Source organism: Mobula birostris, chromosome 1 (assembly GCF_030028105.1).
Source record: "Mobula birostris isolate sMobBir1 chromosome 1, sMobBir1.hap1, whole genome shotgun sequence".
Classification (NCBI taxonomy): domain Eukaryota; kingdom Metazoa; phylum Chordata; class Chondrichthyes; order Myliobatiformes; family Myliobatidae; genus Mobula; species Mobula birostris.
Window position 1 is genome coordinate 227,690,034 of NC_092370.1, and position 13,739 is coordinate 227,703,772.

General features: G+C 43.1%; 1 protein-coding gene across 9 annotated transcripts in view; it reads left to right on the top strand.

Annotated features, from left to right (window-relative positions):
- The window catches only part of foxn3 (forkhead box N3), a 414,510-nt gene that overhangs the window by 129,219 nt on the left and 271,552 nt on the right, over positions 1–13,739 (top strand). For all 9 annotated transcript variants that reach the window (XM_072273018.1, XM_072273037.1, XM_072273034.1 and 6 more), the window contains exon 2: positions 12,040–12,605. In XM_072273018.1, coding sequence (XP_072129119.1) covers positions 12,054–12,605 — 552 coding nt within the window. In that variant the 5' untranslated portion in view covers positions 12,040–12,053. The remainder of the gene's footprint in view (positions 1–12,039; positions 12,606–13,739) is intronic.

The following is a 13,739-nucleotide window of genomic DNA, read 5'->3' on the forward strand; positions in this document are numbered from 1 at the left end:
ATTCTACCTAGTCCTATTGACCCTCACCTGGACCATAGCCCGCCATACCCCTGCCATCCATGTACTTATCCAAACTCTCTTTAAGTGTTGACAGAGGAGCAGAATTAGGCCATTTGGCCCAATGAATCTGTTCTGTCATTCTATCACGTTTGATTTATTATGCCCCTCAATCCCATTCCCCTGCCTTCACGTTGTAACCTTTGACACCCTTACCAGTCAAGAACCTATCAACCTTCGCTTTAAGGATACCTGGTGACTTGGCCTCCACTGCAGACTGTGATAATGATTTCCACTGATTCACCAACCCCTTGCTAAAGAAATTCCTCCTCATCTCTGTTCTAAAGGGACGTCCTTGATTTCTGAGGCTGTGCCCTTTGGTCCTAGATTCCCCCACTATGGAAACATCCTGTCCACATCCACTTTATCTAGGCCTTTCAATATTTGATAGGTGTCAATTCCCCCTCATTCTTCTTAAACTCCAGTGAGTGTAGGCCCAGAGTCATCAAATGCTCCTCGTACATTTCCCAGGATTGTTCATGTGAACCTTCTCTGGACCGTCTCCAATGCCAGCATGTACTTTCTTAGATAAGAGGCCCAAAACAGCGCATCATATTCCAAGTGTTGTCTGACCCATGCCTTATAAATTCTCGGTATTACATCCTTGCTTTTATATTCTCATCCTCTCAGATTGAATGCTAACATTACATTTGCCTTCCTTACAACCAGCTCCACTTGCCAACTTGCCAGTTACCCTTTAGAGAATCCTGCCTTTCCAGTTATGATGAAGAGCCTTAGGCCAAAATGTCGACTGTTCACCCCTCTCCATAGATGCTGCCTGAACTGCTGAGTTCCTCCGGCATTTTGTGTGTGTTGCTCTGGATTTCTAGCATGGGCAGAATCCCTTGTGTAACTAGAGTTGTTTGATTTTCCTTCTGTTTTCATTTCTCCTCTACTGAGTATGTGGGCTCACATTAGATTTGCAGTTCCATTTGAAATTCTCCTCTTAACTTGCCAGAGAGTTTTTTTTAAATAATTCAGTGATCAGGGCAAAATGTTCAGAAATCAGTTCTGGTCGCCTCACTTCAGTTCCAGTCGCCTTACTACAGGAAGGATGTGGAAGCCATAGAAAGCGTGCAGAGGAGATTTACAAGGATGTTGCCTGGATTAGGGGGTATGCCTTATGAAAACAGGTTGAGTGAACTCGGCCTTTTCTCCTTGGAGTGATGGAGGATGAGAGGTGACCTGATAGAGGTGTATAAGATGATGAGAGGCATTGATCATGTGGATAGGCAGAGGCTTTATCCCAGGGCTGAAATGGTTGCCACAAAAGGACACAGGTTTAAGGTGCTGGGGAGTAGGTACAGAGGAGATGTCAGGGGTAAGTTTTTTACTCGGAGAGTGGTGAGTGCGTGGAATGGGCTGCCGGCAATGGTGGTGGAGGCAGGTACGATAGGGTCTTTTAAGAGACTTTTGGATAGGTACATGGAGCTTAGAAAAATGGAGGGCTATGGGGAAGTTGAGTAATTTCTAAGGTAGGGACATGTTCGGCACAACTTTGTGGGCCAAAGGGCCTGTATTGTGCTGTAGGTTTTCTATGTTTCTAAATTTAAAGAGGAGTTACAAGTGACAACAGATGCTGGAATCTGAAGCAACAAGGAACTCAGCAGGCCAGGCAGCATCTCTGGAGAGAATTGGATAGTCATTTAAACTCTTCATCAGAAATTTAAACCCTACAGAATCAGAATCGGGTTTAATATCACCAGTATATGTCGTGAAATTTGTTAACTTAGAGACAACAGTACAATGTAATACATGGTGAAATATAGCAAAAAGTAAGTAAATCCATGACAGTAAGTCTGTGTGTTAATAATGGACGTCGCCTTTCTGAGGCACTGCTCCTTGAAGATGTTTTGCATACTAAGGAAGCTAGTACCCATGATGGAGCTGACTAATTTTACAACTTTTGTAGTTTTCTTTTGATCCTGTTCAGTAGCTCCCCCCCCCCCTTCTCCCACACCCCCATACCAGACAGGGATTCAGCCTGTCAGAATGCTCTCCATGGTATATCTGTGGAAGATTTTGGATGTTTTAGGAGACAAACACATCAAATCTCCTCAGACTCCCAAAGAAATATAGCCGCTGTCTTGCCTTCTTTATAGCTGCATCGATATATTGGGACCAGGTTAGATCCTCAGAGATATTGACACCCAGGAACTTGAAATTGCTACCTGTCTCCACTTCTGATCCCTCTATCAGGATTGGTTCGTGTTCCCTTGTCTTACCCTTCCTGAAGTCCACAATCAGCTCCTTGGTCTTTCTGACACTGTGTACAAGGTTATTGCTGTAACACCAGTCAACTAGCTGGTATGTTTCACTCCTATATGCCTTTTTTGTCTCCATCTGAGATTCTGCCAACAATGGTTGTATCGCCAGCAAATTTATTGATGGGATTTGAGCTATGCCTAGCCACACAGTAATTGGTATGGAGAGAGTAGAGCAGTGGGCTAAGCACACATCCCTGAGGTGCATCAGTGTTGGTCATCAGCAAGGAGGAGATATTTCCAATCCGCAGAGATTGTGGTCTTCCAGTTAGGAAGTTGAGGATCCAATTGCAGAGGTAAGTACAGAGGCCTAGGTTTTGTAGTTTATCAGTCAGGACTGTAGGAGTGTTGGTGTTGAGCGCTGAGCTATAATCAATAAACAGCATCCTGACATAAGTGTTGTATTGTCCAGGTGATCTAAGGTCATGTGAAGAGGCAATGAGATTGCATCCAACGTCAACCTTTTGTGATGATAGGCAAATTGCAGTGGGTCCTTGCTGAGGCAGGAATTGATTCTAGCCATGACCGACCTCTCAAAGCATTTCATCACTGTGGACGTGAGTAATGCTGGACAATAGTTGTTAAGGCAGCTCTCAGTACTCTTCATGGGCACTGGTATAATTATTGCCCTTTTGAAGCAGGTAGGAACTTCTGACCATAGCAGTGAGAGGTTGAAACTGTCCTTGAATACTGCCACCAGTTGGCTGGCACAGGTTTTCAGAGCCTTACCAGGTACTCCATCTGGGCCTTCTGCCTTGCAAGAGTTCACCCTGCTGAAAGACAGCCTAACATTGGCCTCTGAGACAGAGATCACAGGGTCACTGGTAACTATGGTAACTAGTGAATTTAAATTCAGTTAAATAAATTAGAATAAAAGCTAGCATTGGTAACGGTGACATTGAAGCTACTGGACTGTTCTTTAAGAACTAACTAGTTTTTACTGTCCTTTGGAGAAGGAAATATGTTACTTTTTACCAGCCTAACCTTTATTATATTTCCAGATCTGCGTTTGGCTCCTTAACTACTCCCTGAAAATGAAGTTCTCAGTTGTCATTGGCAATGATAGGTGAAAAGTAAATATTTGCTTAGAAAACAATTTTCACTTTTCAGAAATATATTAAAAATGGACTTGTATTTATAGGCGGCACCCATGTTACAGATAGGCATCTTATGGACACCTCCTACAAGTGATTGAGCTCCAACAGTATAGTTAAATTTAAAAGTCCAATGTACGTATGTATTTAACAAATTCGTTTTAACAAATGTCAGACCTAGATTTTCAAGTCCCTCAATCACAGGACTCTGCAGAGAGTGGTGCGGACAGCCCAGAGCATCTGTAGTTGTGAACTTCCCACTATTCAAGACATTTACAAAGACAAGGATGTAAAAAAGGCCCGAAGGGTCATTGGAGACCAAGTCACGCCAACCACAAAGTCATTGCCTGCGATGCTGTGGTACCGTTTTCCGGATAGTAGCAGCTGGAACAGTTTGCTAAATGAAGCAAAAACAACAAGCATTGAAGCCGATGTCATCAAGAACCAAGTAAGATGGAGTGGTCATGTTGTTCAGATGAAAGACGAACGTCTGCCGAAACAAATCTTCTACCAGCTTAAAGAAGGCAAACGTAAAAGAGGCAGACAACAGAAGAGATTCATAGTCATAGTCATACTTTATTGATCCCGGGGGAAATTGGGGATGAAGAAATGTAACATCGACATTGACAATTGGGAAACCAATGCCAAGGACAGGAAACTCTGGCAAGCCATCATCTGAGAAGGAACAGCAACTTTCGAAGCCAACAGATGTGCAGAATTAGAAGAAAAGAGAAGAAAATAGAAAGAGAGGCAGCAAAACCAAAGCCTGATCTGCCATCTGGAACTACCTGTCCTGAATGCGGAAGAACTTTCAAAGCCAAGATTGGACTCATAAGCCACTTGAGAGCCCATAAAATAGATCAACAGAACAAAGACCATCATCCTCGACCTCGAGGGATAGCCACGACGACGACTGTAGCATAAAAGCCTGGACCAACAGGCTCCGGGACAGCTTCTTCCACCAGGCCATCAGACTGATTAATTCATGCTGATGCAACTGTATTTCTATGTTATATTGACTGTCCTGTTGTACATAATATTTATTATAAATTACTATAATTGCACATTGCATATTTGAACAGAGACGTAACGTAAAGAATTTTACTCTCCGTATATTTGAAGCATGTAAGTAATAATGTCAATTCAATTCAATTCTTTTTCTAAGCCCACCCTCTGTCTGTGTCCCTCCCTCCCCTACCACCTATATTGCTAACTCTCGCTCACTTGCACTCACTCACACATTCTCCTTCCTCTCTCCACTTACTCATTCTTGTCGGTCTTAAGTATGTTTGATGCCAATCATTGCTATATTGTGAAGGTTACCATATTCTTGTGTATTTTCCAACTTAACTGATAAAGGCAATTTAAGGAAATGAGGATGGTTTATATGTAGTGCCTTTCACAATCCCTTGTGTTATCTTGTAGTGTTTTTTATATATAACTGTTAAAACCTTTTGATGTGTTGAAAATGGATTCCAAATCATTTCACAGGTTCTGATAAGAGAATGGGTAAATGTTTGTCATGCAGCTTGAGGAATGCATTATAGCTTAGAAAAGTCGTGTGCTCTTGTTTGCATAGTGTCCTGGGTATTTTAACATCCTCCTGAGGTGGCAGCTAAGTAGGTCAGTTTAATATACAAATTAAAAGTAATTTTCTAATGGAGTATTTACTATAGATCATGCCCAGGGCTTGATCTGTATTTGATTTGGCACCCTTCTGAAGTAAGGTGACAGCAATGCAACTTTTCATGTGCATTACTATGAGGTAGATTGCTTATAAATAAGATATTGTGTCTGCTGAGCACTTCTGCCCAGTTTAATTAAGAATATCGAACATAACAGCACAGTAAAGGCCCTTCAGTCATGACGATCTTTTAACCTACTCTAATAAGATCAATCTGACCCTTCCCTCTTACATAGAAACATAGAAAACCTACAGCACAATACAGGCCCTTCGGCCCTCAAAGTTGTGCTGAACATGTCCCTATCTTAGAAATTACTAGGCTTACCTATAGCCCTCTATTTTTCTAAGCTCCATGTACCTGTCCAAAAGTCTCTTAAAAGATCCTATCGTATCCGCCTCCTCCACTGTTGCCAGCAGACCATTCCATGCACTCACCACTCTCTGAGTAAAAAAACTTACCCCTGACATCTCCTCTGTACCTACTCCCCAGCACCTTAAACCTATGTCCTCTTATGGCAATCATTTCAGCCCTGGGAAAAAGCCTCTGACTATCCACACGATCAATGCCTCTCATCATCTTATACATCTCTATCAGGTCACCTCTCATCCTCCACCGCTCCAAGGAGAAAAGGCCGAGTTTACTTAACCTGTTCTCATAAAGCATGCTCCCCAATCCAGGTAACATCCTTGTAAATCTCCTCTGCACTCTTTCGATGGTTTCCACTTCCTTCCTGTAGTGAGGTGACCAGAACTGAGCACAGTACTCCAAGTGGGGTCTGACTAAGGTCCTGTATAGCTGCAACATTACCTCTCGGCTCCTAAATTCAATCCCACGATTGATGAAGGCCAATACACTGTACGCCTTCTTAACCACAGAGTCAACCTGTGCAGCTGCTTTGAGCGTTCTATGGTATCAGACCCCAAGATCCCTCTGATCCTCCTCACTGCCAAGAGTCTTACCATTAATACTATATTCTGCCGTCATATTTGACCTACCAAAATGAACCAGCTCACACTTATCTGGGTTGATCTCCATCTGCCACTTCTCAGCCCAGTTTTGCATCCTATCAGTGTCCCGTTGTAACCTCTGACAATCCTCCACACTATCCGCAACATCCCAACCTTTGTGTCATCAGCAAACTTACTAACCCATCCCTCCACTTCCTCATCCAGGTCATTTATAAAAAATCACGAAGATTAAGGGTCCCAGAACAGATCCCTGAGGCACTCCACTGGTGACCGACCTCCATGCAGAATATGACCCATCTACAACCACTGCCTTCTGTGGGCAAGCCAGTTTTGGATCCACAAAGCAATGTCCCCTTGGATCCCATGCCTCCTTACTTTCTCAATAAGCCTTGCATGGGGTACCTTATCAAATGCCTTGCTGAAATCCATATACACTACATCTACTGCTCTTCCTTTATCCATGTGTTTAGTCACATCCTCAAAAAATTCAATCAGGCTCATACGGCACGACCTGCCCTGGACAAAGCCATGCTGACTATTCCTAATCATATTATACCTCTCCAAATGTTCATAAATCCTGCCTCTCAGGATCTTCTCCATCAACTTACCAACCACTGAGGTAAGACTCACTGGGCTATCTCTACTCCCTTTCTTGAATAAAGGAACGACATCCGCAACCCTCCAATCCTCCAGAACCTCTCCTGTCCCCATTGATGATGCAAAGATCATTGCCAGAGGCTCAGTAATTTCCTCCCTTGCCTCCCACAGTAGCCTGGGGTACATCTTATCTGGTCCTGGCGATTTATCCAACTTGATACTTTCCAAAAGCTCCAGCACACCCTCTTTCTTAATATCTACATGCTCAAGCTCTTCAGTCTGCTGCAAGTCAGCACTACAAGATCCTTTTCCATAGTGAATACTGAAGTAAAGTATTCATTAAGTACCTCTGCTATTTCCTCCGGTTCCATACATACTTTCCCACTGTAACACTTGATAGGTCCTATTCTTTCACGTCTTATCCTCCTGGTCTTCACATACTTGTAGAATGCCTTGGGGTTTTCCTTAATCCTGCCCGCCAAGGCCTTCTCATGGCCCCTTCTGGCTCCCCTAATTTCCTTCTTAAGTTCCTTCCTATTAGCCTTATAATCTTCTAGATCTCTAACATTACCTTGCTCTTTGAACCTTTTGTAAGCTTTTCTTTTCTTCTTGACTAGATTTATCACAGCCTTTGTACACCATGGTTCCTGTACCCTACCATAACTTCCCTGTCTCATTGGAACGTACCTATGCAGAACTCCACATAAATATCCCCTGAACATTTGCCACATTTCTTCCAAACTTTTCCCTGAGAACATCTGTTTCCAATTTAAGCTTTCAATTTCCTGCCTGATAGCCTCATAATTCCCCTGACTCCAATTTAACGCTTTTCTAATTTGTCTGTTCCTCTCTCTCTCCAATCAGCCCTCCTTCACCATGTGCCTATCTAACTGTTTCTTAAACGCCCCAATGGATTTGTCTGTGCCACCACCCATGGCAGGGCATGCCACACACCCTCCACTCTCTGCATAAAAAAGCTCGTATTTGACATCCCCCTGATACTTTCCTCCAATCACCTTAAAATTAGACTGCAAACACGAGGAAATCTGCAGAAGCTGGAAATTCAAGGAACACACACAAAATGCTGGTGGAACGCAGCAGGCCAGGCTGCTATAGGAAGAAGTACAGTCGATGTTAAATTAAAATTAGACCCCCTGGTATTATCCATTCTGTCCTGGGGGAAAAGGGTCTGGCTGTACACCTGATCTATGCCTCTTATCATCTTGTACAACTCTGTCAATCTTCATTTTTCATCAAAGGGAAAATCCCTAGCTCACTCAACCTATCCTCATGAGTCATGCTCTGTAATCCAGGCATCATCGTGGTAAATCTCCTCTGCACCCTCTCTGAAGTCTCCAGATCCATCCTATAATGAGATGACCAGAACTGAACATCCCGATAATTGATGGTGATGCATTAGCTGATGTATTGGGCATGAAGTAGTTTAGAACCACTACGACTTCGCTGCTAGGCAGTCCGTTCTGATTTGGTATGTTCTCAGATGGCTAATGAAGTCAAGTGGGGCAGGCATGGATGGGGCAAGTGGTAGCCAACGGGATAATGTTTGGATAGCTTGTGAGGTTGTATTCACTTACATAGGGTCTCTGTGTGCTTCCAGTACAGTGCCCTGAGGTTCTCAATTCATTCCTAAGTGCTCCTACTTCACTTTCAGCAATCCCCCGAGATTCCCAGGATACAGCGAGATGCAGGAGTTTTAAAGAGGTTTTGAGTCTATCTTTGAACCTTTTTACTCTGTCCATCTGGTATTCCCATAACAGAGTTTGGAATAGATCTTGAGTATGTGAACAACGTGGCTTGCTCAGCTTAGCCTACAGCATTCATTTTGTTCCTCAAGTTGGCTTGGGAGGGGTTACTGACCTTGTCCTTACAGTCATCTTGTGGAAACAGCTTTGGTGCTTTCTTTGGAGGGGATTAAACAGTCGACACTTTGGGCCGAAACCCTTCATAGGACTGGAAAGGAAGGGGTCTCACCATCACCTGCCGGTTTATACTCCTTCCCCGCCCCCACCTTCTTATTCTGACTTCTGCCCCCTTCCTTTCCAGTCCTGATGAAGCGTCTCAACACAAAATGTTGATTGCTTATTCCTCTCCATGGATGCTGCCAGACTTGCTAAGTTCCTCCAGAATTTTGGGTGTGTTGCACAGAACGCAGAATATAGTGTTACAGTTACAGAGAAAGTGCAGTGTAGGCAGACAAGGTGGAAGGGCCCTGACGTGATGGACTTTGAAGTCAAAGTCTAATCATATAAGAAAACCATTCAGTAGTCCAATAACAGTGAGGTATAAGCTGTGTTTGTGCTTGGTGATACATTCTTTCAGGGTTTTGTATCTTCTGCCTGAGAGAATGTCCGAGGTGGGTGGGATCTTTGATTCTGCTGGCTGCTTTACTGAGGCAGTGAGAAGTATAGAGAGAGTCTGCAGAGGGAAGGCTGGTCTGAAATATGCTGATCTGTGTCCACAACTCTCTGATTTCTTGCAGTCATGGGCAGAGCTGTTGCCAAGCCATGATATAGTCTGCACTTTTTTTTACTTATAGCTTTGGAAATTAGGCATTGTTGAAATCTTTTGGAATACTGTGGACCTGATGAAGAAGTTCACTATGCTGCTTGGTGAAGAGTTTTAAGGGTTTAAAGTCAAATGGTGATATAACTCTGTGAGAGTGATGCGCATTTGGAAGTGGATGTACAGCCAATGACATCGCCCTGTCCTCCCCAGTGGTGAAAGATTTGTGTTTTGTGTTCGGTGCTCCTGGTGTGGCCTCCTGTATATCGGTGAGACCTGATGCAGATTGGGAGACCGCTTCGCCAAGCACCTATGCTCCGGCCACCAGAAAATACAGGATCTCCCAGTGGCCACCCATTTTAATTCCACTTCCTATTCCCATTCCAATATGTCGATCCATGGCCTCCTCCACTGTTGCGATGAGGCCACACGTAGGTCAGAGGAACGACACCTTATATTCCGTTTAGGTAGCCTCCAGCCTGATGGCATGAACATCGATTTCTCAGACTTCCGGTAATGCCCCCCATCCCCCTCTCCTTCACTATTTCCCATCCCCTTTTCCCTCTCTCTCACCTTATCTCCTTGCTCGCCTACCTCGTCCTTCTGGTACTCCTCCCCACTTTTCATTCTTTCCTGGTCTTTTGTCTCTTTCACCAATTGACTTCCCAGCTCTTAACTTCATCCCTCTCCCTCCAGGTTTCACCCATCACTTTGAGTTTCTCTCTTCCCTCCCCCCACCTTTAAATCTACTCCTCAGCCTTTTCTCTCCAATCCTGCCGAAGGATTTCGGCCTGAAAAGTCAACTGTACTTTTTTCCATGGATACTGCCTGGCCTGCTGAGTTCCTCCAGCATTTTGTTTGTGTTTAGGAGATGCTTCTAAAATAGTCTTGGTGATTAATTGCAGTTAATTTTGTAGATGATGTGCACTGCCAGCAGAATACCTCAGTGGTAGAGATAGGAATGTTTTGGACTATGGACACGGTCCATCTGTCAGGGTACATTGAAGTGAATGCAGAGAAATAAACACATTTAACTTAAGTTGCAGTGTTCGGCTCTATGTCCACATGGCTAAATACTCAACTGTTCTGTTTCCTGGTGTCTGGAAAAGTCTTCTATTTTGCCAAGAGCAGAATCGTGCTATCTGTTTTTGTTCGTGGGACCAGACAATGCATTGTTGACTTTCTGGAAGAAAGCTGGTTGGTTTTGAGATTGCATATACAGTGTTACCGTTTGTTTTCTGTTTCACATTTAACAGATAATCTTTCTTGGCAGATAACAACTTGGCCGATAACACATACCAGTAACTGAAAACTTCATCGCAGAAGAGATTTTGAAATAAAAGAATGATGGATTCCCATAGCAAAAATTTGCTTTGCTGTCCAGGAACCGTTTCTCTTTTACATTCCTTATTTTTTTTGTGATGATTTTGAGGAAAATTGAAAACTTTTCAGTAGTTAAGGATTGGTTAGTTCCTCTTTTGTACAGGAGCAAAGTCTCCAGAGACATATTTATTATAAAAATAAATATATGTATTTATTTTTTTCCGTGTACTCTTCCTCATGAATTGTTTAACGGGTGGTGGATATGGTAACCCTTTGCAGTGCCAGTGATTCCTGCCACTGTCTGTCAGGAGTTTGTACGTTTTCCCTGTGACCCTGGGGTTTCCTCCCACAATCCAAAGATGTACAGGTTAGGATTAGTAAATTGTGGACATGCTATGTTGGTGTCGGAAGCACGGTGACACTTGTGGGCTGCCCCCAGCACATTGTCGGACTGAGTTGGTTGTTGACACAAATTATGCATTTCACTGTATGTTTTGATGTACGTATGACAAATTAAGCTAATCTTAAATCTTAACCCAATTAATTGCTGTTCAGGTATGCACGACCTGGGTTATCAGACTGATTTGTTGCACAGATTGTCTGTTCTGCATGGCCAGCAGTACTTCAGACTCTTCAGAAGTGCATCATCATTGGTTGTGACATAAAGGGATGTGAAAGCATCTTTTGGACAATTAGAGACAAAAGAGACTAGATGCTGCATTCTGGGGCAACACACAAGATGCCCGGGGAACTCAGTGGATCAGGGGGCATCTATAGAGGGAAATGGATAGTTGACATTTTGGATCGAGAGAGTGGTCTTGACCAGAAGCTAACACTGTCTGTTTTCTTCCATGGATGCTATCTGATGACATGCAATGTTGGCACCAGGTATGCGGCAACACTTGCGGACTGCTCCCAGCACAGCCCTCGCTAATTTGATCTGACATAAATGGTGCATTTCACTGTATACCTCAATGTACCTGTGACATATAAAGCTAATTTTTATTTTCTTTTTGCTACTTGGCCAAATACTAAAATTCATTGGAGTATGTTTGGAACATCAACCCAAACAAGCCTGTTATCTAGCTCCTTCCAAATAGCAAGTAAAATTTAGCCATGTAAAATTGCTGAAGGAAATTCTCTCCATTCAGTATTATTTCATTGCATTGTTTTTATTTTCCTTTTGCTGCTCCATATTCTAATATTTCCTTTAGCCTCGGCTGTGTGTTCAAACGTTCTGCTACAAGTTTGCTTCAGTGGTACAGTGCTAGTCGAACCCCAGCGGGACTAGACTAGCAATAAGCAAATTAAGTACAAACAGAGTAGCAAGTTGCTATAGCAACTCTGCAGCTAAATTACTTTACTGTCAGCCATGATATAATTTTCCTGCTTAGAGGCTCAAGGGATTTGAAGTTCCATTTGTAGCTAAAGTTATTTCAGCTCATTGGCATAGAAGGGAGGTGGAGGAGAAATCACTTAACTGATGATGTACGCATCTGGCCTAACTTTTTTGTTTTGCTTCCATTAGGAACCTCGGTCTAAATGGGTCCAGTCATGCCTCCCAGCAAGAAGCCAGAAGGCTCAGGAATTAGTGTTTCGAGTGGACTGAGCCAGTGTTACCCAGGGAGTTCACTGACCAAGGCGCTGCAGGAGGTTGAAGAGTTGGACTTAGCAAGCAGTTGCTTGCCCACCATCTGTTTGGAGAAGGTGGCCATGGAGGATGAAGAGCTAACAAACCTGAACTGGCTACATGAGAGCAAGAACCTCCTCAAAAGTTTTGGTGACACAGGACTGCGTAGTGTCAGTCCTGTTCAGGACATTGATGAGGATACCCCTCCATCCCCTGCTCATTCTGACCAGCCCTACGATGCCAAGCAGAACCCTAATTGCAAACCACCTTATTCCTTCAGCTGCCTGATATTTATGGCTATTGAGGACTCGCCCAGCAAACGCCTGCCTGTTAAGGATATATACAACTGGATCCTAGAACATTTCCCATATTTTGTAAATGCTCCAACTGGGTGGAAGAACTCTGTTAGACACAATTTGTCTTTGAATAAATGCTTCAAGAAAGTAGACAAGGACAGGAGTCAGGTAAGCTTCTGCTTTTAATATTTGCTTCTTTTATCTATTTACATACAGTGCTAACTTTTCTCATCACAAAAGCAAATAAACGTGCAAGATTTCTGCATTTGTCCATCTGGTTTTCAGAAATTGTTTGAGGTAAAGGCATTGTAAATATCTAAAAAGACCGTAAGATCAGAAGACATACACTCAGTTGACACTTTATTAGATATCTTCTGTATTTAATAAAGTGATCACTGAGTGTAAGTTCGTGTCTCCTGCTGCTGTAGCCCATCCACTTCAAGGTCAACAAGTTGTGCATTCAGAGATGCTCTTCTGCACACTGCTGTTGTAACGTGTGGTTATTTGAGTTATTGTCTCCTTCCTGTCAGCTTAATCCAGTCTGGCCATTTTCCCCTGACCGTTTGTCGCCCACAGAACTGCCATTCACTGGATTCTTTTTGTTGTTCGCACCATTCTCTGCAAACTCTAGAGATGTTGTGCATGAAAATCCCAGGAGATCAGTTATTGAGATAGTCAAATCATCAACAACCTTTCCATGGTCAAAGCCAATTAGATCATATTTTTTCCCCATTCTGATGTTTGGTCTGAATAACAACTGAACCTCTTGACCATGTCTGCATGCTTTTATGTATTGAGTTGCTGCCACATGATTGGCTGATTAGATATTTGCATTAATGAGCAGGTGTACAGGTGTACTTAATAAAGTGACCGCTGAGTGTAGGAGCAGAGTTTGGCCAGTTGGCCCATTGTGAGTGTTCTGCCATACAATCTTGGCCAATTTCAAGTTTCAAGATTGTTTTAATGTCATTTGCAGTACACAAGTGTAAAGGAGAACAAAATATTTGTTATTTTCACTTTCAACCCCTTCTTCCTGTAACCTTTGACATCCTTACTAATCAACAACCTATCAATCTCTGCTTTAAATACATCCAATAACTCGGCCTCTACAGCCATCTGTGACAATGAATTCCATAGATTCACCACTCTCTGACTAAAGAAGTTCCTCCTCATCTCTAGTCTGAAGGGACGTCAATCTATTCTGAGGCTTTTCGCTCTGGTCCTATACTCCCCAACTATATGAAACGTACTTTCCGCATCCGCTCTGTCTAGGCCTTTCAACAGTCGATAGGTTTCATTGAA